At 36.7% G+C, this 27,604-nt stretch overlaps 1 protein-coding gene across 6 annotated transcripts in view; it reads right to left on the bottom strand.

The window, feature by feature from the left end:
* DLG2 (discs large MAGUK scaffold protein 2) overlaps positions 1-27,604 on the bottom strand; it is a 1,902,684-nt gene that overhangs the window by 1,515,751 nt on the left and 359,329 nt on the right. For 5 of the 6 annotated variants that reach the window (XM_074335659.1, XM_074335660.1, XM_074335661.1 and 2 more), the window contains exon 4: positions 25,675-25,770. In XM_074335659.1, the coding sequence (XP_074191760.1) occupies positions 25,675-25,770 (96 nt within the window). Of the gene's footprint in view, positions 1-698; positions 1,110-25,674; positions 25,771-27,604 lie in introns of those variants that run through there. The other variant, XM_074335667.1, reaches the window with a different exon arrangement.

The raw sequence follows: 27,604 nt of genomic DNA, 5'->3' as shown, positions 1-27,604 counted from the left end.
TGATACAGAATAAAATAAAGTGTGTTTGAAATGTTTAGCTATTTTCTGTAAACCCATAAAAGGATTGCCTATTGATTTTATTCCATTCCTAGTTTTACTTCTATTTCTGATCATGTAAATATTTCATTTGCTTCTAATTAAAATAGAATCAGTTCAACATTAAATACTGTTTGTTTCAGATCAGGACCTACAGATTTTTTTCCTTTAAAAAAATTACTAAAATGCAGAATATCAGAATTCTCCAATCAGAAACAATATGTCAAACCACAATAAAGCTGATTGGCTTCTACGAGCATAGAAGACATGGTTTTTAAATGAAAAGCTAATTATCACAGTCAGAAAGGCTACCCTGATAAATGCTATGTTACAATGATGTGTAAAGCTATAATACTACTATAGATATTTTAATATTGCGCTATAAATAGATGCAAAAGCAAATCCTGCCCTAAAAAAACACAGACAAATTCTCCTTTCATTCGCACAAATACACAATATCACTTTAAGAAGTTGCAATCAAATAAAGACAGGACCCTCACACCCTCCTGGGAACAAAAAAAAAAAAAAAAAATGCCCAGCAAAGTAAATTACACTAATCATTTTATCTCATGAACTGACAGCACCTACCAGAGCTGTTTAATTACAGGATCAGAATAATAAGAGAAAATTGCTGCACACAACAGCCCTGTTTCCTATCCTACCTTTGTGGTGACAATGCACAGGCAATCCATCCTGGATCCCTACACAGGACTCAGTACATGGAAATCACACCAGCGAAACAGCCAAGGTGAGAAAAGCCTTTTGGTAAATAGCACACAGAGAAAGGCAGAGCTTGGATTCAGCACAGACGGCTTTTCCAAGAGGGCCCCTCATGGGAAACTCGAGCCCTCCTCCATACAGCTCAAGGCAAGCAGGATTCTCCCAGGCACCGGAAAATCCCCTAGAAATCAGCTCCGCAAAACTTCCCGGTGGCTTGCTGGGCTCCGCGGCTGCATGGTCTTTGAGTGAATTCCGCGATCAGAACAGGGCTCCTGTGAGCGCCTCGCACAGTTCTACCGTGGTGATGAGAGCCACGCCGGGCACCAGAGCCTCACATTTCAGCTCTCGTTCTTGTTTCTGAATTCTGATCGGCTGCTTCAGTGTACCCATAAGATCTCTTTTGCCAAAGTCCCCCCTTTGCTGCCTTGCGCTGTTCCTACTAACAACTCTGAGTAAGCACAACACAAAAAACTACCCGGCCCATCTATCAAAGGGCTGTCGCTCGGCTGCCAGAACAGCAGCTTTGGGTAATAAAAAGCTATTTATTATGAGCATGATTCCCGGGAGTCTAAATGACTCGAAAGATATGACTGAAAACCTAAGGTGCACGCGGTGCTGCATACATCACGTCTCAACTCACTTGCAATTACAGGGGCAGCTTCTTACAAATGACTAACAGCTGGATAAGGAAAACCGGGCCAGGGACTTTTATTTTTTTAAAAAAGAAAGAAAGAAAGAGAGAGAGAGACAAAAAAATCACTGCAGAGTTGGAGGCTGAACTTAGAAAACATTAGCTTTCTTCTTTTATTTGTCTACCTATTTGTGCGGTCTATGACGTATGCCACTACACAAACAACCTCAACATTTAGACAACAAAGAAAGTATATTATAAAATGAGGGTGGGAGGATGTTCCAAAGTGTTTACAAAAGTTCCACATTCTGAGAAACAAAAAAAAATGAGTTCTTCTCCGAACTTTTCCCTCCTCACTGGCTGCCTGCAGGCACTTATTACGTGGGCAGAGCTTTCTATTCCCTTCTGCAGCATTTTACCAGCTGAATGATTAGCCTCTCCGTTCCTCAAACTCCCCCCTTTTCCTTCCAGTGAAATTGCTACATAAATTCCTTTGAGGTGCTTGACAAGCATCACTTGGGATAATTATATACTTTTTTTCATCATCTTAGACACACAGGCAGAGACAGACTAAAACAGACAGATAGAAACTGGTACAGAAAGAAGGGGGGATGAGAGACAGAAAGTGAATGGCAGGATGGAAAGTACTGCCTGATCAATAAAAATGGAAAATCAATGCATCCTTTTCACTAGGAAGAAAACACATAGTCAAGTGGCCCACTGACATCTACATCAAGAAGAAATGTCTAGGGACCCATACATGGTGTTAGCTCTTTAAGATACCAGGAGAACCATTCCCCACCTATCTCCTACCCCTGCTCATTTTTTTATAAAAAGTATTTTCTACAATAAACAATTTTTTAAAAGGATGGCCATGTAAAACTCTTCTACCTTTCTTGAATTTTCCAAGTTCAATATCCTCCTGACTGCTAAATAGATGAGTGTCTCAAAAACTGGTGTGCCATCATTTTCCTTAATGAAAGCTCTGTTTCTAAAGATTTAAAAATAAAAAAAAGTTCATAGCACATCAAATATGTGTTCAAGGAAAAGGGAGGAAAAAGTGGTTCAAAAATTACAGCTAAAACAAATCATTTCCTCTGAACTGCTATCCTATTAGTGTAATAAACTTCAGATAATTTTTAAGTTAAGCAACACAAATAAAACCCATGCTCTGGTCCATTCGACACGGCAACTGTCGTATGGTCAGTAATATGAAGGGGTCAGAGTAGCATCACTTTGCCTATTCACCTCCCTATTTGTTATATCCTCACAATAATTGAATGCAGTACTTCCTAAGCTTGTCTCAGACTATGTGTAACATCGTGTCCTTGAGCGTTCCCAGGTATGGGGGTGATTCCTGGACACAACCAAAGCATTCAATACGCAATTAATGCTGTCACATCCATCTTCAAACTAAGTAGGCTTTATGTGCCCGTTGCACGTAGTTGACAAAGCAGTTGTGATATTCGCACCAGCTTGAAAGTTTAAATGACTTCCCAAGGACAGAAACCTAGTAAGTGATTGCAAGTCCAGGGCTTTGCTAGTCAGGATCAGAACAGAGACAAGCAGGGATTAGAAAGACAGAGCAAGTAAATTGGGTAGCAGAGTAAATGGATATTTATAAGGTGTCCTTGACAGAAACATACCTTTGGAATTACATTCCTATATCCTAGAGTGGAGAACGCTAAGATATGGGAAGACTGGCAGAGGGAACCTGATTAGTCTTCTGACCCTGGCTGATCACGGATGAAAGCACTTTGTAAAGCATACAGACCTGCGGAAATGAAAGGCAACGCATCTAGCACAGCTCCTGGCATACCATATACACTTCGTAAGTCAGTCATCCAACACATGTTTGCTGAGAACTCACTGAATGATTTTTTGATTAATGTCTGTATCACCTACTAGACTGTGAGTTCCTTAAAGGTAGTTTGGACTCTATATTCCCACTGCCTGGTCTAGTGTCTCATTCATTCCACAAATACACTTGGGAAGGTACTTATGTGGGGACACAAGGGTGAGCCCCAGCTCGCAGAATCCCTGCCCACAAGTGAAACAACACATATAGGACAGTACAGCACGCACTTAGGGAGTTTGAGAATTACGAAGTAGAGGCATTTAAACCAGAAGGGAGTAGTCAAGGAAGGCTTCCTAGAGGGGAACTTTGAGATGGAAGGACCGACAGGAGTTAGCTACAAGTCGTGAGAAAGAAGAATTCCATGCACTCTATTATATTTGGAAAAAAAAAAAAGTGAATCAATAATATCTTTCATCTTCTACAACTAGCTTACATGAACATACCCAAAGGGTTTGCATTAAATAAAAGTGCTTTAGAGAAGAGATTTCACAAACTGAACACGCAATTACTGAAGGAGAGGGAAAAAAAAAAAAGAACATTATTCATATAATATCAAGTGAGCACAAACGTGCTGTAAAAGCTTGTAGAATCTACGTGTCCTGTAATCATCAGATTGTATGTACCACGTGTGATGAATTGGAGAATGTCTGCATATTTAGATAAAAATAAATAGTTAACATTTTAAAATGTAGCTCCACTTGGGATGCAGCTTTCTACTTTGTGTATGCCATGCCTGCCACTGATTTTCCTCAGATATAAAGATGATAGAAGATAATCTACTGCTTCACCTCAAGGGAAGCATTCTTTTATTTTTAAAATTAACATTGGCTCCAAGCATTTTTTTTTATAGGCATAGAGCTCAATTGGACTTGTGATTTCATAAGCATTTGGCAAGATATAAAGTCACAGCCTGCAAACTGCTTTATTTACTATTCCTTAAGGTTAATGATATCAAGCCAGGAACATCCGTAGTGATTCTTAGTAAAATCTACAATCGGAAGTTTGATATCAGAAAATTACTATTGTAAATTACTTGTACTAAACCTGTACCTAAACCATTCAAATGCATTACTTTTATCTTGTTTGTTTCCAACAGGGGGAAAAAAATCTTTATAGTGAAATATATCCTCTGCTTATTCTAGAATCTAAGTCCCATGAGGGCAGATATAATGTATATCTCTGGCATTTAGCATGGTATCTGCATGTATGAGGTACAAAACTGATATTTTTGGAAATGAAAGAATAATCAGAACTTGTTATGCCATTTAATTCTTCTGATAGGAAACTAAAAAAAACAAACAAAAACCCATGATATGAATCCTTTGTCCCTATGAGAATCCTATATCCAAATATTAATAGTAACTACTATATATAAATATGTATTAAGAACGAATACATACTGTAAATATTTTTAAAAGAAATAGATTGGTGCATATAGCTGGAAATATTGTGACTGCAAATACTTTTCACCAGCAAATCCAGTCTAATTCAAGAAGGTTAGTTTGGAACAATCTGATCTATAAGGGAAAGGTGAAGTTTCCAGCTGAAGTGCTGCAACCACGCCATGCTGCTGGAACTAGGTGTTCACTCTTGTGACAGGAAAAACACTAATAAACACAAGCACTTTTATTAATAATAGCAGTCATTTAGCAAATGGCTATTATCTGAAGTACTGTGGTAGATACTTAAAACATAGTATCCCTCATAGTCACAACACTCCAGAACGGAACTATAACCCCCATTTTATAGCTGAAGAAACTGAAGCTGCCTGAGATGATACGATCTGCCCCAGATGACACAGCACCTAGGTGACCCCAACCCAGAGTGCAAAGTCTCTGTGCTTTCCACCTCAACATATCTCAAATCCTGAAGTTATTACTGCCTCCTTGGTTCCAACCTGAGAGTGTGGCACAGAGAGATCCAAAAGGTTCTCTCTAGCCAACGGTAGCCTGGACTCCATGCAGACTAATTACAAACGACTCGGGATCCCCACATAAAGACTGGCTCATCTCTGGGCTCCTACACTGAGGCCTTCATAGCTAGTAAGAGGCCTTGGGAGCAACCCAGAAGGAACAAACCCACATTAGAAAGATCAGCTCCAAGGGAAATAACTGCAGAAAGCTACCCACGTGGACTCCCATCCACATCCGTCTGTCCCCGTAAAGCCAGGACAGCAGGCACATGAATGACATCTGCAAAGCTTGTTAGCTTAGTAAAATAAATAGACTGCAGGCAGGTCATGGCAAAATGCCTGCTCTCATTTCCAAACTCTCCAGAGGCAAATAGAAAATTAGGATCAACTAGAATAAGTCTGACTTTTCCAGTTTCCATGGTGAAAAAATATTTGGATAGTATGGGATTCTGAAAAAAAAATCATGAAAGAGAGGAGTTTATGTGTTCTATGGACACTAAAAGTGTGCGTTTCTTTGTAGAGGAAAACACGTAAATTAAATAAGAAAAAATTTGAATGGTTTTTATTTGCATTACTCTGATGATTAGTGATGTTGAGCATTTTTTCATATGTCTATGTGCCATTTGTATGTCCTCTTTGGAGAAATGTCTCTTCAGGTCCTCTGCCCATTTTTCAATTGGGTTGTTTGTTTTTTTGTTGTTGAGTTGCATGAGTTCCTTGTATAGTTTGGATATTAGCCCCTTATCAGAGGCACTGTTTGCAAAAAACTTCTCCCATTCAGTTGGTTGCCTCTTTATTTCGTCGATGGTTTCTTTTGCTGTGCAGAAGCTTTTAAGTTTGAGATAGTCCCATTCATTTATTTTAGCTTTTATTTCCCTTGCCTTTCGAGTCAAATTCATAAAATGTTCTTTGAACCCAAGGTCCATAAGTTTAGTACCTATACTTTCTTCTATACAATTTATTGTCTCAGGTCTTATGTTTAGGTCTCTGATCCACTTTGAGTCAATTTTGTTATATGGTGACAGATAGCAGTCTAGTTTTATTCTTTTGCACGTGGCCTTCCAATTTTCCCAGCACCATTTATTGAAGAGGCTGTCTTTTCTCCGTTGTATGTTTTTGGCTCCTCTGTTGAAAATTATCTCCATATATATATATATATATATATATATATATATATATATATATATATATGTATATATATATATATATATATGTATATATATATATATACATACATACATATATATATATATATATATATATATATATATATATATATATATATATATATGGGTTTATTTCTAGGCTTTCAATTTTATTCCATTGGTCTATGTGTCTGTTTTTCTCCCAGTACCATGCTGTTTTGATTATTGTTGGCCTGTAGTACAAGTTGAAGTCAGGGAGTGTGATACCTCCAGTATTGTTCTTCATGTCAGGATTGTTTGGCTGTTTGTGGTCTTTTGTGATTCCACACAAATCTGATGATTTTTTTGTTGTTTCTTTCAATAATGCCCTTGGGATTTTGATGGTGTTTGCATTGAATCTGCATATTGTTTTAAGTAATATGGCCATTTTAACTGTGTTGATTCTTCCCCTCCATGAACACGAAATATCTTTCCATTTCTCTGTGTTCCTCAGTTTCTTCAGTTTCTTTTAAAAACGTCTACTTACAGTTTTCAGTATATAGATCCTTCACATTCTTTGTATTCCTAGTGTTTTAATCTTTTTGTTACAATTGCAAAAAGGATGTTTTTTTTCATTTCATTTTCTGAAATTTCATTGTTAGTATGTAGGAATGCAATGGAATTTTGTACATTGATTTTGTATCCTGCAAATTTACTGTATTTGTTTATGGTTTCTATTCATTTTTTGGTGGAGTCATTGGGGTTTTCTCTATAAAGAATCAAAGCATCTGCAAAATGTGACCATTTGAGTTCTTCATTCCCAATTCGGATGCCTTTTATTTCTTTCTATTGCCTGATTGCTCTGGCTAGAACTTCCAAAACTATGTTGAATAACAGTGGTGACACAGTGCATTCTTTTCTTGTTCATCCTCTTAGAAGGAAAGCTTTCATTTTTTCACCATTAAGTATGATATTAGCTAAGGGTATGTCATGTATAGCCTTTATTATGTTGAGTTACTTTCATTCTATTCCCATTGTATTAAGTATTTTAATCATAAATAGCTATTGTATCTTGTCAAATGCTTTTTCTGCATCTATTGATGTAATCATATGGTTTTTATCCTTTATTTTGTTAGTGTGGTGTATCACACTGATGAATTTGTTATTTTGAACCATCCTTGTAATCCTGGAATAAACCCTACTTGATCGTGATGTATAATCTTTATACTGTATTGTTGTATTTGATTTGCCAGTATTTTGTTTAGGATTTTTGCATCTGTGTTCATCAGAGATACTGGTCTGTTGTTTTCTTTTTTGTGTGTTATCCTTACCAGGTTTTGATATCAGGGTAATGTTGGCCTCATAAAATGAGTTAGGAAGTGTTGCCTCTTCTTCAATTTTTTGGAAGAGTTTGAGGACAGGTGTTAGATCCTATTTGAATATTTGGTACAATTCACTAGTGAAGCCATCTGGTTCTGGACTCTTGCTTTTGGGGAGGTTTTGGATGACTGCTTCGATTTCTTTACTGTCGATTGGTCTATTTAGATTTTCCAGTTCCTCGTGGTTCAGTCTAGGAAGATTACACAATTTTAAGAACTTGTCCATTTCTTCCAGGCTATTGAATTTTGTAGCATATAGTCCTTCATAGCATTCTTGTACGATCCTTTGCATTACTGTGGTATCCATTGTGACTTCTCCTCTTTCATTTCTGATTTTGTTTATTTGTGTCTTTTCTCTTTTTTATCTTAGTGAGTCTAGCCAGGAGCTTGTCAATTTTATTAATCTTTTAGCAGAACAAGCTCTTTTGTGCTTTAATTTTTTTCTATTGCTTTTTGTTCTCTATTTCATTTAATTCAGCTCTATTTTGTACTATTCCCTTCCTTCTGCTCACTTTGGGTTTCATTTTTTCTTCTTTTATTAGTTTTTTAAGATGTAATGTTAGGTTGTTTATTTGAAATGTTTCTTGTTTATTGAAATAGGCCTATAATGATATAAATTTCCCTCTTAATATTGCTTTTTGCCACATCCCCATAATTTAAACATGATGTATTTTCATTCTCATTTGTTTCTATGTATCTTTTGATCTCTCCTTTTATTTCTTCTTTGACCTGGTCATTTTTAGTAGCATGTTGTTAATCTCCACGTATTTGTGCTTTTTCCTATTGTCTTTTTGCAATTTATCTCAAATTTCAAAGCAATGTGGTTGGAGAATATGCTTAGTATTATTTCAATCTTCTTAAACTTACTGAGGCTCGTTTTGTATCCAAACCTATGATCTGTCCTTGAGAATGTTTCATATGCATTAGAAAATAATGTGCAGTCTGGTCTTCCTGGATGAAAGACTATAAATGTCAATTATGTCTATTTGGTCTAATGTGTCATCTAAGGCTGATATTTCCTTACTTATTTTCTGTTTGGATGATCTATCCATTGTTGTCAATGGCATATTTAGGTCCCCTGGCATAATTGTGTTTTTGTAGTTTTTTCCCTTTACTTCTGTTAATAGTTGCTTTATATATTATGGTGCTCTTTCATTGGGATCATATATATTGATAAGTATTATATCTTATTGTTGTATCGTCCCCTTTATCATTATGAAATGTCCATCTTTGTCTCATTACCTTTTTTACCCTGAAGGATGTTTTGTCAGATGTAAGTATGGCTACACCAGCTTTACTCTGGTGCCATTTGCTTGTAGTATCGTTTTCAACCCTTTCACTTTGAGTCTTTGCAACGGAGATGTGTCTCTTGAAGGCAGCATATGGTTGAGTTTTGTTTTATTTATCCAATCTGCTACTCTGTGTCTTTTTATTGGTGAATTCAATCAATGTACATTTCATGTGATTATTGATATACAAGGGGTGATCAAAAAATATGGTGAATGATTAAATTTTTAAAAAATTATTACAGTAAAAGACACATTGCCATTAATACCCCTCAAAATACTCCCTCTCACTTCAAACACACTTATCCCATTGCCTGCCACTTTCTGAAGGAGTTCTGGAAGTCCTCTTTCGTGAGTGTCTTTAGTTGTGCTGTTGTGGCTGCCTCAATGTCCTGACTCATTTTGTCTTTGGGGGAGAGCCAGAAGTTGCATGTTGACAAATCCCATGAATAAGGTAAATGAGGACACACCATAATGTTTTTATTTGACAGAAATTGCCATACAGAAGTGATGTGTGACACACAGCCTTTCCACTGTGATCAGAAAATACAGTGAATGCTGCTGACAAGTGCCATCCAATGAAAAGGCAGGGATCTTCAATATGTGAAGCGGCACATGAAACCTTAGTAACAGTGTGTGACAAGTTTCAACTTATTTGGTGCGGTCAGTCAGTGTGAGCTATGGTTGAGAGAAGGTGTGTTTTAAAGTGTGCCATAAATCATCCTCCATCATGACAATGCTCTGTGTCACACATTACTTCCAGTATACAGCAATTTCTGTAAAATAAAAACATTATGGTGTATCCTCATCCACCTTATGCACTGGATCTGGTACCATGAGACTTCTGGCCCTTCCCAAAGTCAAAATGACCCTGAAAGGAAACATTTTGAATCAATTCAGGATATTGAGGCAGCCATGACAGCACAAGTGAAGACACTCACGAAAGAGGACTTGCAGAACTGCTTCAGAAAGTGGGAAGAACAATGGGATATGTGCATTTGAAGTGAGGAGGAATATTTTGAGTGGAATTAATGGCAATGTGTCTTTTACAATAATATTTTTTTTTATTTAAACACTCACCGTATTGTTTGATCATACCTCATATAATGATTTCCTATAACCATTTTATCTTTTGTTTTCTGATGGCTCAGTGTCTCCACTGTTTCTGTCTGTTTCTGCCTTTGTATTTCTGTCTGTTATTTTAGTTTGGTGGTATTCTATGATTCTTTGATTCTTTCCTCTGTTTCCTCTTTTTTTGTTTTTTTTTGTTTTTGTTTTTGTTATGTGTCTCTGAATTTGATTGGAGTGGTTGCCACTAAGTTTAAGTAAAAGAAAGTATCACAGATATAGTAGTCCTTCTTCTTCAGCATGCCTCTTATCTCCATTCCCCTTTGCAAATTCAGACTTGTACCCCCAGCCCTTTTATGTTTTTATTGGCACAAAATATACCTATGTATCCTGTGAATTAATTTCTGAGTTGCAGTAGCAAATCATCTTCTTCTTTTAAAAAAAATGCTTTTATCTTCTTTAACCTTTAAGTTATGTTCAAGTGTTTAGTGCCTTATTCTATAAAGGAATTGCCATTTCCTCCTTCTTTCTGTCTGTTAGTAATCTTAATCATAGCTTTGTATCCCTTTGTATTTTTGTTTCAGGTAGAATAACCTCCTTCAGTATTTCCTGTAATACAGGCCTTGTGGTACAAAATTTTGTCAGCTTCTGTGTATTTAGAAAGGTCTTTATTCCTCCTTCGTATCTAAAGAATAACTTTGTTGGATATATTATTCTTGGCTGGTAATTTCTGTCTTTCAGTAGTTTCAATATTTGATTCCACTCCCTCCTGGCCTGTAGAATTACTGCTGAAAAATTTGCTGATAATCTAATGAGCTTTCCTTTGTAGGTTACCATCTTCTTTTCCACGGCTGCTTTGGGAATTTTTTCTTTCTCACTAATTTTTTACAGTTTCAGTATAATGTGCCTTGGAGAAAGTTTGTTAGGAATGAGGTAATTAGGTATTCTGTTTGTTTCTTGGATCTAGGATCCAAGTCTTTCCATAGATTTGGGAAGTTCTTGTTGACTATTTGTGTAAATAAGCTCACTGCACCCTTTCTCTCTCTTGTCCTTCTGGTATACCGATTATTCTTATATTATTCTTTCTGATGAAGTCAGATGGTTGCTGTAGAGTTCTTTCATCTCTTTTAACTCTCAAGTCTCTCTCTTCTTCCATGTTCATCATTTTCAGATTTCTATCTTTGATATTACTAATTCTTTCCTCCATCTTGTCAGCTCTATTACCTAATCTTGCTATTTCATTTTTCAACTGTTTTATTGAGTTCTTCAGCTCCAGAATTTCTATGTGGTTCTTTTTAAAAATTTTGATCTCTTTGATAAAATATTCATTTTGTTTGTAGCCTATCTGAGTTTTGTTTCAACTCATTGAGTTTTTTTAGAACAGCAATCTTAAATGCTCTGTCATTTAAATCACATATTTCCATGTGTTTATGTTTATTTCCTGGAAATTTTTCATTTTCTTTCTGAGTTGCCTTGTTACCTTGGTTATTCATAGTAATTGATGGATTATTTCTCTTCCTGGGCATCTACAGAAACGAATTCTGCAGCAGGTTGAAACAAATATGTTTTCATTTTGTTTTTGAGTAGGTAGTACTGGAGAGTTTTATTTTCTTTTGCCCTATTCTAGCTTCTTGCGGTGAAATATTCCACTCTGTAACCAGGTCGTCTTTGTCTCTGAACACCACCCCTCTGGGAGCATGTGGTGGGCAATAAGGTTCTGAGCCTGTGAAATCTCAGTGCTTCCCCTGCAGCCAACTGCAGAACTGTGTGTCTCAGCAGCCCTTGGTGCCCTCGCTGGGATCAGCTGTGAAATGTGGGTACAGAGTGGCCTGGGAAAGATGGCTGGTGTGTTTGTGGCTTTGTTTTCTTCCAAGTAATGGCAAATGCTTCACCCCTCTACCTCCTCCCTTGTCATTGGCATAGCTCCAGTGAGCTCCTCCACTCAGGAACTATCTGTCCAGTTCTCACAGCTGTAGATATTCTGCTCTTTAACCAGAAATGGCTACCATTTCTTCTGGGGCACGGCTACCATTACTTCTGGGGCAGGTGAGCTCTGGAGGGTGTGAGGATGCTGCCAGGCTCTGTGACTTTGTTTTCTGCTTGGCAGTGAGGGCTGTTAGACCACAGCTATTGGACTCCTGTATTCCATCTTTGCCCCAAGGTCTCTGCCCCTATCACTGGGTTCAGCCGTAGTACATTCTGATTTGTCAGGCAGGAACACTCAGGGCCACAGAGACTGTACATGCAGTTTGAACCCTCCCCTCTCTCAGGACTGCAGTGAGCTCCGGGCCGCATCCACGACCCCCATCTCTGCACCTCTCCCTTCCCTCCTTCCCTATTATCCCACCATCATATATTTCAATGCGTGGGTCTCTCAGACATGTTTGTGTGTTGTATAGTGAAGCCTTTGTTGAATTACAGCTGTTCAACTGTTCTGACTTCAGGGTGAGAGATCAAGGGGAACCCCTCACACCATCATGCTTCTGACATCCTGCAATCTACTGCTTTTAATTTAGCTTGGTTTCTAAAGATATGAGTAATACTAACCATAGTATTTACAAATATATAAAATAAAATACAGTTTTGAGGTCCAGCATTAACTTTTTATTGAGCAGGATGGGATTAGGCACATCCATGTGCATATTGCCATTAAGTATTCATAGGCAGTGAAGGAAGTATAATTTTAGAGGAGATGAAACTGAGGCTCAGAAAAGTTGACTTGCCCTAATTTATGTAGCTATTGCATTGGCAAACCAGTGCACAGCGGGTACTCCATTGACGGAGCGGATGAACCCGGATGTGAACCTTGATCATCCAAACCCAAGTCCATCCCATCTTTGTTATAATGCTGATCTGACACACTTTCAAACTCATTCAACTCATTTATCCAGATAGCAAAGGCCATCGGGGGGAAAAAGCCTTTCAATTGTTTGGTTCTAAGTGATCCATATCTCAACAGACTATACTTTGCTGTTTTCAAATATATGCAAAGACCAGGTTCTTTAATACAGATATATCAAATAACCAGAGTCTCATTTCTGTATATTTGTGTTGCTTTAGAGGCAGCTAATAAATAAATTAATTAATATCTGAATTGACTAATTAAAAATAATTTTATGAATATGTCAGAGCTGGTAACACAAAAACCTGATTTCCCGCAGTACTAGTACAAATGTCCAGTCATTGATCTTTAATAGGCAGAATATTAACCCTGAGGTACTACAAGATGCTCAAAGAAAGGCACAATATCTCCATCAACCTGGAAATGAGGAGTAATTACCCTTTATGTTTTAAGTTAAAAAACCAAATTAGCCAGAGTTAACCACAGTATTCCATTTAAAAGAAAAGATTATTTCCCCATTAATTCCAAGTACTTAGAAGTTTGACACTTTATTTTCACCGACATTAGAAAATAGAAAATATATTCAATGCTAAAGTAGCTTAAATATTATGAGTTTAATAAAAAGAATAACCACGTAATTGTTAAATTTGCCAGATGGAATGAGCTACTTTAGGAGGTGGTAAATATCCTATAACTATAGGCTTTTCACAAGATGACAGATTCCCCTTTAGCAGGGCAGCAGTAGAAGAGATTTAAGACAGAGAGCCATTGCCATGATTACCACTAAAATAACTTTTAATCCTTTAATTCTGTACTATTTTTGAACTTAGTTCTCCAGGAAGATTAACTCAGAACCGTCACTTTTAAAATAAGGACCATGGACAGCATCTAATGTAACCATATAAAAGCAAGGGAACCCTCCTTCTACTCTCATTGCCTAAAACAAACAAACATGAAACCTTCCTAGCCATGTCTTAGTGGCGTTAAGGAAAAGAAGTTTTCTTTTATATGTTGCCAAGGAGAGTAAATAGAGAACTAGAGCTGAGCTGAAAAATTACTTTTCATCAGAAGGTGCAGGTGTTTGAGTACATTAACAGATTTTAGTCTGAAAAAAAATAGGATAATGTTGGTTCTTTAATATAATAATTTCCCTATAACTATCAATCGTGTTATGAATATATTATAACTCAAAAGGATCCATAAGTTATCTAATTAAAGTTATCTAATCACTTTAGATTAGGAAACTGAGGCACAGATAGGCTGAATGATTTGCCCAAGAAGATAGTAAGAGCAGAAAGACAGTAACCCAAGTTCTCTGGCTTCCAATTACAACTTACCCATACACTATGTTTCATTTCTAGCCTGATATGGTTCCTATAGTCACTTCTCTCCACCTGGTTACTCTCTGTTCTTGTTAACAGACCTAAATTTCTGCCCCAACCACTGTGATGTTTGCATAGTATCCACTTAGTACCCTTAACAAAAAGTTCTAATTCACACGATTGGCTAGAATATGTTTTCTTCTTAAGAAATTATATTTAAAATACCAAACAACTAAAACCTTCTCCAAAACTTGAAATATTTTTGAAAGAGGCATTTAACACTCTGCTCATGTCTCCAAATGTATGCAATAACCAGAGCGTTTAGCTCTCAGTCCTTTTACATATAACTGTTTCACTCGCTTCTTGTTGTACCACTGTAGGACAGGCACAATAGGTAATATCTACACTTCACAAATAAAAATACAGGCAATTTATTTTTTTCAAAGTGACATGACTAATTAACAGTAGAGCCAAGATATCTTTCATTTTTTCTACTCTATCACACTGTCCTACTTTTGATATCACACTTGGTTCTCAACAAGTATATTCAATTCCTCTTAAAAGATTTCCTGTTCGCTGTTCAACTATTATCTCAAATTTAAGATGTCATCATTGCATTCACCCAACTTATCTATAGTCAACCTAAATATCCCCATTTTTGTTTTGATACCACCCAACCTTTAATCTACTTACTCACAAAGTCCTGCCAAATCTTTAAGTTTCCTCCTCTCTCTATGCTCTGATTAAAAATCCTCATTGTTTCTCACTTGGGCTCTGGAAGACCAAATCTCCAAACTTTACCTTTTGTTTATCAGGTTTACTTAAACATAAAACATAACCCTAAAAAATACATTCAATTATTTAAAATTGTTCAAAGGAAATGATAGGAATAAAATAAAAAATGAAGGAACCACATGAAACATAAAATATTCTTCATCAAAAAAGGTCTAAAATTCTCAATGATGTCTATTTTCATTTTCAAAATTTTAATTTTCCACTAGATTTACATAATTTTATCAGTTCTGGAAAACACAGCTATAACAAACTTTGCAAATGGTATTGCCCTTTGTAATTTCCAGGTTTTCCACATCGTATGACAAGTAGCATTACCATGATTCACGTAACCCCTTATACCAATGTAAGATGAAATCTTCAGTTGAAAACAGTGTTTTGTAAGGAGCAGAAATCAGTTTGCCTAAATCTCAATAATGGGAAAGGCATCTCCAAACATATTGAAATTAGACTAAAAGTCTAAAAAAACTGAAGAAATTTCCCTTTTTCAGATAAAGAATGCAATTGAAAGTTATTTCTGATTCTGATTTCTATGGATTGATGCCCTTATGAATTGAGCTAGAGTCAAAAGTGTGTAACTGAGCAAGAGTAGAGAGCAGTACAGGATGAACACAGGTTGCTGAATGATGTTAAAAAATCAGCTCCCTGAGTTTTTTGAGCAGATCCCTGAACAAATGGTAAATGCAAACAAGAAAACTAAAGAGTACGTATGATGTAATTTCTTCTAAATTGCCAAATAAAGCCTCAAATCACTTTCTGGGCCTTCCCTAAATTGACTGGTTTGATGCATGTGACAGAAAAGATGGTGAGTGAACTCCCCATAGGAAGCCTGGAGGTTCTCCAACTCATGGCAGCAGGTTCTCCAATTGTAGCATCCTTAAGGATCACTTGGGAGGTTCATTACAACCTCCCCAAGCCATCCCCAGCACGTCTGATTTAGTTGGTCTGGGGTGGAGCCCAGAAATTTACTTTTCTAACAAGTCCCTAGAGGATGCGAATAATGTTGCTGGTTTGGGGACCATACTTTAAGAACCACCAGCTTATGAATTGGGTTGTTGAAATTTTCTCAAACTAATGTAGCCTAATGAAGCTCTTCCTATTTATTGTTCTAAATATATATCACTTACATCTAAATTTGTGTACTGCTCATGACCTACTGCTATTGCTGGCTAAAATACTTTCTGTTATCAGTGAGTCCTCTATTTACACACTATAATTTATTTTCTGCAATGATTGTCATAGAATGATCAGACTTAAGATATGGAAGAATCCTTCAGAATAATCTGATCTAACACCTTAATTCTGAAGATAAAGAAATCAAAGTCCAGTGTTATATTTAAGAGACATACACAATTGTGATTTACAAATTGGGGTTTACTGTCAACAGCCCTTGAAGACTGGCCTAAAAAATAAACAATTACAATAACATATTATATTCATACAAAAATCATCAATATTCTTTAGTGTGTAATATAATTAAATTTTTCTTTTTAAGATAATTAAGAAAGTCTCACTGATGCTTATTTTAATTCAACCAGAATTTTGAGCAGTGGCAAGTAGAAATCAGGAAGGTAGGAGCCTCTTCTTGACTAAGTGGTTTCCAGGCAAAAGAATGTTATAGACTCTTAGTTATGTAATAGACACATAAATCCAAGGAAACCATATATATAATAGAGTCCACCACTTCAATAAAATCAATGTAAGACTTGCAATTCATTTCAATAGAATGAAAATCTACTATTGGCCAGGAAATACTAAACACGCTCATATTCAGGATCTCATCAAACTCTTATAACTACCCTATACGATAAGGAAACAAGCTTTTAGAGTATAAATAGGATAGGCCAGCAATATGTTTTCCCAGGATAAAAACACAAAAGTTCCCTAGTATATTTGCCAGCACTTATTTAATTTAGCTGTATGACAAGTTGGCACATTTGTATCCTACTAAGGCCTGATGACTTCATTTTCAGGAAGCAAAACTGAAAATATTCTCTTGGACAGCCAAGAAGTCTAAAAGTTTGTTTTCTAAGTATTCATGAGTCCCTCCTCCTTTTGGAGAAAAACAGTGCCACTGCCAAATTAGATGACTTCCTTTCCTGGAAGCACATTTAGCATATTATAAGAGTCTCAAATAATTTAAATAACACCTTCTACGTTAAACAGAAACATTTTTCAGCAGAGGACGTAACTGTATTTTATAGAGGTATTCTATAAACTGGCCACTAGTTAAATTTGGCTCTAAATTCCATGGTTTCCTTATAAAGGGAAGAACAATTCACTCTATAACCCTTTTTATTTTAAATAAATTCTTCACAGTAATGATCAAAATTCATAATTGGGACTGACTCAGAACTTTGTCCAAATTCCAAGGCCAAGTCAACACTAGGAAACTGAATTGTCAACACCAGAAAATCAGTCCAAATTATAAGTGATAATCAACAGAAAAACTAATATTTCCCACTCATTGAATATCAGTAGACATAGCTCCCTATATTTCCTTCACTGATATTTACCACGTATTGAAAATCAGTAGACATATCTCCCTGTATTTGAAAGAAATTTGAAGGCTTATGGAACCATAATGAGGACTGTCTCTGCTTCCCAGCAGAAGACTTAGAATACAAGAAGAAACATCATTGAAGGTACATTTTAAAAAGCCTCAATAAATCCAATTCCTATGAAACAATCTCCCAAGAGTCTTATGTGTGCTTTAAATACTGATTCTGTGTTCATAAAAAATGTATTACTGATTTATTTTCACTGTTTCCATGATTAAATTTGGTTCTATGGGATTATATTATAAACATGGCAGTGTGAGGAGTACCTTTTGAAATCTCCCCTGAAAGTTACAAAAATGGAACAGCTATAATTCAACAACGGACAAGCACATCTGAGATCCACACGTCAAATCAGCTGAAGGTGGGCAAATTGGGCGAGCGAGGCAGGAGGGAAGGGAAAAGCACAGAGTTGCCTCCCACGGGCCACAGGATGCAGTCCAAAGCTCCCTGCAGTCTTGGGAGAGGGATAAATCTAGGCTACAGGTATACTCCCTGTGTACCAGGGTCCTGCCTGAGGAATCAGAATATAATATGGCTGAACCCAGGATTTGGGGCAGAGACCTTGGAGCAAAGCCCAAATACAGAAGGGTAAGAACTGTGGTTTCAGCCCTGACTGCCAGGCAGGAAACAGAAAACAAAGACATAGAACCTGTCTGCCTCTGCCCACCCGCCCAGAGCTCACCCTACTCCCCACCCTCCCAGTGTTAGAAACAGGCTCCAGAAGAAACAGTAGCATTGTCAGATTAAAGAATAGAATATCTACAGCCCTAAGAACTGGCATTATGGTCCTGTAGCTGCAGCTGCACAGTGTGACTAATTCCAGGGATAGGGAAGGAACTGTAGGGGAGAGACAGGGGAAGACTCCATTGCTCAGAGCCACAAACACACCAGCCACCTCTCACAGCTCACCCCACCCCCACCTTTCTGGATGGATCCCTGCAGGGACAACAAGAGCCACTGAGACACACAGACTCCGCATCGGACTGCAGGGGCACCATTAGGGTTTCAGAAGCTCAGAACTCTCTCACCCACTATACCCTCCCACGGGGTGGCCTGAGACCCAGGCAACCTGCTCACAGAGGACAAATCCAACTTCCAGGAAACCCGCTATCACATGAGAAGCTGGAACAGCACAAGACAAAATGCAAGCTACAGGATGAGAGAAAATAAAAGGCTGCAGCAGGAGAGAAAATAAAACATTCCAGCAATACCTACTGGAAAGCAATAGAAAGACCCTTCATATCAACCTGCTGGATGTGCTCAGGAAGAGAAATAATAATTTATTAATTTCCATAAATAGCCAAGGTAACAAGGCAGCTCAGAAGGAAACTGAAAAATCTCCAGACAATTAACTTAAAGATATGGAAATATGTCACTTAAATGACAGAGAATTCAAGATTGCAGCTCTGAAAAAAACTCAATGAGATGCAGAAAAATTCAGACAGGCAGTTTAATGAACTCAGAAACAAAATCATCAAACAAAATGAATATTTTACCAAAGAGATTAAAATTTTTAAAAAAATAGAAATTCTGGAGATGAAGAACTCAGTAAAATAAAAATGAAGAATGAAATAGCTGGCTTAGGAAATAGAGCTGACCAGATGGAGGAGAGAATTAGTGATACTGAAGATAGAAATCTGGAAATGACACAGATGGAAGAGGAGAGAGACTTGAGACTTAAAGAAATGAAACAAATATACAAGAACTTTCTGACTCCATCAGAAAGAGCAACATAAGAATAATGGGCATCCCAGAAGCAGAAGAAGAGAGAGAAGGAAACAGAGAGTATATTCAAACAAATACTCAGTGAGAGCTTCCCAAACCTCTGATAAGAACTGGATCCTCGAATCCAGGAAGCAAACAGAACTCCTAATTCCCTCAGTCCCAACAGGCCTTCTCCAAGGCACATTATATTGAAGCAGTCAAAAATTAATGACAAAGAAAGAATTCTCAAGGCAGCTGGGTCAGGGTGGGGGTGAGGAGGAGAAGCAGTAATATGGGAAAGCCCATTACATTATCATCACACTTTTCAGCAAAAACTGTACAAGACAGGAAGGAGTGGAATCAAATATTCAAAAAACAGAAAGAGAAATTATTAGCCAAGAATAATACATCCAAAAAAGTTACCCTTTGGATATTAAGGGGGAATAAAGGCTTTTCCAGGCATACAAAACCTGAGGAAATTTTTTAACTCATGACACATATTACAAGAAATACTGAAGAGCGCTATTCGACCTGAAACAAAAATTCAAAAGAATACAAAACCATGAGCAACATTACTAACAGACAGACAGAAACAAGAAATGATAACTCCTACACAAAATAGGGCACTTTACACTTAAGCATAACATGAAGAGTAAAGAAGATCAAAACACTTAAAAAAAAGAAAAGAAAAAGACAACTTGCTACTGCATCTGAGAAATCAACTCAAAGTACAAATAGGGATAATTTATGAAAGCAAAAACATAAAAGCGGAGAGAGTAGAGGTCTGAATCTCCAAAGAGAAATGGAGGTAAGAAACATGCTGAAGAAAAAGGACTACTGTATATGTGAAGCTGTCCTGTACATAAATTTAATAGTAACCACTCAAAAAAAAAAAAAAAAAGAAAGAAAGAAAGTAATCCAGAACTGAGACATATAACATAGAAAGAGAAGAAACAGAGGGAAAAATCATAGAATACCACCACACTCACTAAAATAACAGACAGCAACAAAAAGGCAAAGAAACAATGGAGACACCGAGCTACCAGAAAACAAAAGATAGATAGTTATAGTAAATCCTCATCTATCAATGATCGCCCTAATGTAAATGGACTGAACTCAACAATAAAAATGCACAGACTAGCATATTGGATTAAAAAACAAAACCCAGGGCAGATAGGTGGCTCAGTTGGTTAGAGCGCGAGTTCTGGACAATAGGGCTGCCAGTTTGATTCCCACATGGGCCACTGAGCTGCACCCTCCACAACTAGAATGAAGTCAATGAGCTGCCACTTAGCTCCCTGGGGGCCAGAAGGCTCAATTTGGTTGGAACGCAGGGTCCCGCAAGGGATGGTGGGCTGTGCCCCCTGCAACTAATAATGGCAACTGAGCCTGAAGCTGAGCTGTGCCCTCCACAACTAAGACTGAAAGGACAACAACTTGAAGCTGAATGGCACCCTCCACAACTAAGATTGAAAGGAAAACAACTTGACTTGGAAAAGTCCTGGAAGTACACACTGTTCCCCAATAAAGTCCTGTTCCCCTTACCCAATAAAAGCTTTCAAACAAACAAACAAACAAACAAACAAAACCCAACCATATGCTGCCTCTAAGAAACACAGTTCAGGTACAAGGACAAACATAGATTCAAAGTGAAAAGGTGGAAATCGATACTACAAACAAATGGTATCCAGACAAAAGCAGGTGTATTCATATTTATATCAGACGAAATACACTTCAGGATAAAAAAGGCAACAAGACAAAAAATGGGCATTTCAGAATGATAAACAACAAGAAGACATAACAGTCATCAATATTTATGTCCCCAGTCAGGGAGCACCAAAATATACAAAGCAACTACTAACAGAACTAAAGCTAGAAATTGACCAAAACACAATTAGTAAGGGACCAACATACTTCGTTGACTGCTATGGATAGATCATCCAAACAGAAAATCAGTGAAAAATATCGGCCTTAAATGACACATTAGACCAAATGGACATAACTGTCATTTATAGAGCACTTCATCCTAGAACATCAGATTGTACATTCTTTTCTAGTGTACATGGAGCATTCTCAAGGATAGACAAAATGTTGGGACATAAAACGAGCCTCAGCAAATTTAAGAAGATTAAAACCATACCAAGCATATTCTCTGGTCACAAGGCTTTGTCACTGGCTATCAACTGTGAAAAGAAACCAGGAAAAAAACACAAATATCTGGAAATTAAGTAATATGCGATTAAAAAATGACTGAGTCAAAAAAATAAAAGGAGCCATCAAAAGATATATAGAAACAAGTGAGAATGAAAATACATCCTTCAAAATTATTGGGATGCAGCTAAAGCAGTAATAAGAGGGAAACTTATATCATTACAGGACTATCTCAAGAAAGAAGAAAAATTCCAGATAAACAACCTAACATTACACCTTAAACAACTACAAAACAACAACAACAAAAAAACAAACAAAAAAAAAACAAATGAAACCCAAAGTCAATAGGAGGAAGGAAATAATAAAAATCAGAGCAGAACTTAGAAAAAATTAATACAACAAAGAGCTGGTTCTTAGAAAAGATTAATAAAATTGACAAACCCATGGCTACACTCACTAAGATAAAAAGAGAAAAGACACAAATAAACAAAATCAGAAATCAAAGAGAAGTTACCATGGGTACCACAGAAATACAAAGGATCATACAAGAACACTATTAAGGACTATATGCTACCAAATTCAATAACCTAGAGGAAATGGACAAGTTCGTAGAAACACATGGCCTTCCTAAGCTGAATCATAAAGAACTAGAAAACCTAAAAAGACTGATCAACAATAAGGAAATTGAATCAGTCATCCAAAACCTTCCCAAAAGCAAAAGTCCAGGACCATATGGCTTCACTAGTGAATTCTACCAAACATTCAAAGAGGATGTAATAACTGTGCTCCTCAAACTCTTCCAAAAAACTGAAGAAGAGGCAAGACTTCCTAACTCATTTTATGAGGCCAAAATTACCCTGATACCGAAACCTGGTATGGATAACACACACACACACACAAAAATTACAGACCAATATCTCTGATGAAGACATATGCAAATATCCTAAACAAAATTCTAGCAAATAAATACAATACATTAAAAATATTATACATCACAATCAAGTGGTATTCATCCAGCTTCAACATATGCAAATTGATCAATGTGATACACCACATAAACAAAATAAAAGATAAAAATCATATGATTGTATCAATAGATGCAAAAGAAGTATTTGACAAGATATAAGATCCATTTATCATTAAAACACTTAATAAAATTGGTATAGAAGGAAAACACCTTCACATAATAAAGGCATATATGAGAAACCCTCCACACACCAGGAAATAGTAATCTTCCTCTATACTTCACTAATATCATAATTAATCCTGAAAAACTGAAGCCTTTTGTTCTACGGTCAGGAACAAGACAGGGCTGTCCCCTATCACCCCTGTTATACACATAGTATTGGAAGTCCTAGCCAGAGCAATCAGGCAAGAGAAATAAATAAAAGGCATCTGAATTGGGAATGAAGAAGTTAAACTGTCCCTCTTTGCAGATGACATGATTCTTTATATACTAGAAAACCCTAAAGACTCCACCAAAAAGTTATTAGAAACAGTAAACTAATAGAGTAAATTAGCTGGCTTCAAAATCAACGTATAAAAATCCACTGCATTCCTATATACTAACAATGACATCTCAGAAAAAGAAATGAAAAAAAAAAATCCTTTTGCAATTGCAACAAAAAGAATAAAATATTTACGAATAAATTTAACAAAAGATGTGAAAGACCTATACACTAAAAACTGTAACACATTATTCAAAGAAATTGAAGAAGACACAAAGAAATGGAAAGACATTCCATGTTCATGGATTAGAAGAATCAACATAGCTAAAATAGCCATATTACCCAAAGCAATATACAGATTTGATGCAATTCCCATCAAAATCCCAATGGCATTTTTAAAAGAAATAACAAAAAATTCATTAGATTTGTATGGACTACAAAAGACCACCAATAGCCAAACAATCCTGACCAGAAAGAACAATGCTGGAAGTATCATACTGTCTGACTTCAGCTTGAACTACAAAACAATAATAATCAAAACAGCTAGTATTGGCAGAAAAACAGACACACATACGAATGGAATAGAATTGCAAACCCAGAAATAAATCCACATATATATGGGCAGATAATTTTTAACACGGTAACCAAAAACATACAATGGAGAAAAGATTCATCAATAAAAGTTGCTGGGAAATTGTAAAGCAATATGCAAAAGAATGAAACTAGATGCTATCTGTAATCATATACCAAACTTAACTCAAAATGGAACAAAGACCTAAACATAAGACCTGAAATCATACACTGCATAGAAGAAAGCGTAGATACTAAACTTACGGACCTTGAATTTAAAGAGGATTTCATGAATTTGACCTCAAAGGCAGGGGAAGTAGAAGCCAAAATAAAAAGAAATGAATGGGATTATATCAAACTAAATAGCTTTTGCACAGCAAAGAAAACCATCAACAAAACAAAGAGGCAACCAACTGAATGGGAGAAGATATTGCAACAACGCCTCCAATATGAGATTAATATCCAAAATATATAAAGAACTTGTACAGCTCCACAACAAAAAACAAACAATCCAATTTAAAAAAAAAAAAAAAAAAATGGGTAGAGGACCTGAACAGATACTTACTCCAAGAAGACCTACAAACAGACATATAGATATGTTCAAAACATGAAAAAATGCTCAACTTCCATAGCTATTAAGGAAATGCAAATCAAAGCCACAATGAGATATCACCTCACACCTGTTAGGAGGGCTATCATCAAAAAGACAAATAATAACAAGTGTTGGAGAGGCTGTGGAGAAAAAGGAACCCTCAAGCACTGCTGGTGGGAATGTAAATTGGTACAGCCACTATGGAAAACAATATTGAGTTTTCTCAAAAAATTAGGAATAGAATTACCATATGACCCAGCAATCCCTTTCCTGAGTATCCAAAAATTCTGAAAACATTAATTCATGAAGATATATGTACTCTGACGTTCATTACAGCATTATTTACAATCGCCAAGAAATGCAAAGAACCAAAATGTCCTTCGATAGATGATTGCATAAAGAAGATGTGGTATATATACACAATGGAATACTACTCTTCCATAAGAAAAAATGAAATACTGCCATTTGCAAAAACATGGATGGATCTTGAGATTATTATGCTAAGTGAAACAAGTCAGACAAAAAAAGTCAAGAACGATATGACTTCACTCATGTGTGGGATATACAACTAAAAGCAACAAAGGAACAAGTGAAACAAAGAAACAAAACCCCATAAATACAGACATAAATGGTTACCAGACAGTAAGGGAGGGTGAGGTTGGTAGAAGAGGGTAAAGGGTGTCAAATATATGTTGACTCTGAGTGGTGACCACAATGGAATACTATATAGAAGATGTATTACAGAAATGTACACTTGAAACCTATATAATCTTACTAACCATAGTCACCCCAATAAATTTAATATAAAAAGACCCTATCTCCAAATATAGTCATATTCTTAAGTACTAAGGGCAATATCTTAAACATATAAATTGGGGGAGGGCACAATTCTACCTAGAACATATACCTAAGGATTATAAGGCACTGTTTGGTGTTTTATACATTACAAAGATACTAAAGATCCAGTGTATCCTTTTTCTCAAAAGGGATAAATCAAACATGTAAAATCCAAGTAGAAAAATAAATTGGTGTCTGTGAATAAAATTGATAATGGAACCCTGATTTATATCATTAAACCATAGTAAAGATGGGTCACCTTCCTACAACTCATCAGAAATAAATTAAACTTGAGGTTGACAATTTGTAAAATGCTTGTACTTGTAAATACACATACTTTCCTTGGACAGAAGTTCTTGGTTTAATTATATAAAGCAGTATGACCTCTTTAACATTGCCCTGTCCATGATTAATTTTTATTCTTTGTCTTGAATGAATACATATGATGACAATTAAAAAAATGTATGATTGAAGTAGTTTTCAGATTGCTTAGGGGAAGCTATTAAAAAAAGAAAAAATATAGCACCTGAAAACCACTGCCAAAGCATGGAATGAGGGTTTTTTTGGAAGACCTGAACCAGATAGGAGAGGGAAATGAAGTAGCTTATAACATGGCTGTGTAAACACCAGCAACTTAAGATTCTATACCAAAACACAGAAAATAAAATTTTCAACATGAAAACATACAACTACTCAAAATGATCCATGGTCAATGTCAGCTCAGTAGCAGGAGAACCATATATGCTGACCAGGCCAAAGCCAGAAATTAGGTTACATCCCACAAAGAACGAGACATATCTTGCCCATTAAACAGAAACAAAGAAAACACTCTAACACTTACACTGGTCTTCTTGTTAGTTTCATTTTCAAAACACTGATTGTCTTTATTCTGTTCAATAGGTGAAGCAGTTTCCTTTGGTCCACTGCAACCTGTAAGCTGAAAAAAAAAGCTTAAAAATTAATACTTATTTGTTTTCTGCAGTGTGAATTAAATGTTTTTCAAGCTTTTAACATGCACATTAAAATGACTAAGACCTGAACAAATATTATATACTACTATGTCAGTTTCAGAATGTGAGTGCACTGTTTAACCCGTTTTTTGTACTACTCCCAAAGAGAAACATAAAATGGGACAGTTATCCAAAGGCAAGATTATAAATTCCAAAGCCTTTCACCAAGGAGTGTTGAACTTGGATGATTCAAATGTAACTTAATGATCTGGTAAAAGCTGAACATGGTTAAGCTTTTAAGAAGATGAAGATAGAGGGGTTGATGGCATCTTACGTAAGTTCCCGTATTTTTAGGTATCTCTACTCTGTGGTACCACAGAACAAGCATAGGTACCAACTGACTTTGTTCTGGAATGTCTTTTCAAGGATCTTTGCATAATTATAGCTTTGCATGATAGAAATAAGTTTTCTTACTGACTGTTGTAAAAGATTTGTGTTCCCTAAACTGAGGGTTATTCTCCATTACGAGTGAATGTATCACATGGCCATCTTTGTATTGCCCTGTAGGAATTAGGGCTTCAGGAACTGGTTCAATAAAATGGTGTCTGGCTACCGGTATTGTTGCAAATAATAAAGTCATTTGTCTTTGTCCTAGGAGACTGTGACAGCATCCATGAAACTGTGGCAGGGTTTTTGGATTGTAAGCACGGTAAAATCTTAGACCCTTCACAGTTCTTGACAGTTGTGACAAGGATAGAATGCTAACAGTCATGATTTCTGGATCCTATAGCCTCAGCTACACCAAACATTGTAACTAACTGAATCCATTGCACTGACTGATGGCGGTTGGTATGTTATCTTCCCCGAATCTTTTTTTTATCCCACTAGCACTCAAGGTCCAAGACCAATTTTTATTCATATGGCAAGACCTCTGAAACATTTACAGTACTTCCTCAATACCTACACCCCTCTGCCATCTGCCATAAAGATTTAGCTTAAGCAGTTTTTACTTTCTGATGTTCCAAGTTGTTATTATCAGGTTGGTGCAAAAGTAATTGCAGCTTTTGCAATTATTTTTAACCTTTTAAAACTCAATTATTTTTGCACCAACGTAATATATTGGTAACGTCTTAGTAGTTGGCAAACCAGAAGCCTCAGCTAGCAGGACTGGATAATAAACTGACAGAATTGAGGAGCAATCTGGGCAAATTCCCTTTAGCAGTCAAGGAAACACTGCTGTTTTTTAAGTCTAAACCATCAAAAAGGAAACCTTGCACCATACTGGACTCTAACACTGGAGAGAGAATGGTCTCACTTGGACATTTGACTCGGTCTTTACTATCAGCTAACACACTAAATGAGGCCCCAGGCAACAAGCTGTGGTGGAAGCTCTCTGCAGGCCTTTGCACTCTGTCTACCTTCGTAGCCCCACAACACCAATGACTCCTCTGAGCTACAGGTCTTTATGAATGAAAGAGGGTGACTGGAACCTCTAGCAAAGAGAGTTGGCCTCTACCCCAAATCCCCTGAAGCAAAGCGGCTAGCTCAGTGGGGTCCTCAATTCACAGAGCTTTCACTGAATGCCTGGGCCTGCCTCACGATTCAGCTACGCTGGGATGCTGACACAGTTTGTTCTCAGTTCCAGCTACGCAGAACTGCAGAACTGAAAATGGATGCAGTACCTCCATTCAGGGGACAGAAGTCAAGGTTGTTCTCACAGCTCGGGCCAATATACTTCCTGAATCTCAAGACTTTGACTGGCTTTACATGCTGTTGTATCCCTACCATTACTCCTTCCACTGGTAACTTCCCATCAATTTG

Source organism: Rhinolophus sinicus, linkage group LG06 (genome assembly GCF_036562045.2).
Source record: "Rhinolophus sinicus isolate RSC01 linkage group LG06, ASM3656204v1, whole genome shotgun sequence".
In the NCBI taxonomy this organism is placed as follows: domain Eukaryota; kingdom Metazoa; phylum Chordata; class Mammalia; order Chiroptera; family Rhinolophidae; genus Rhinolophus; species Rhinolophus sinicus.
This window is presented reverse-complemented; position numbering and strand designations above follow the sequence as displayed.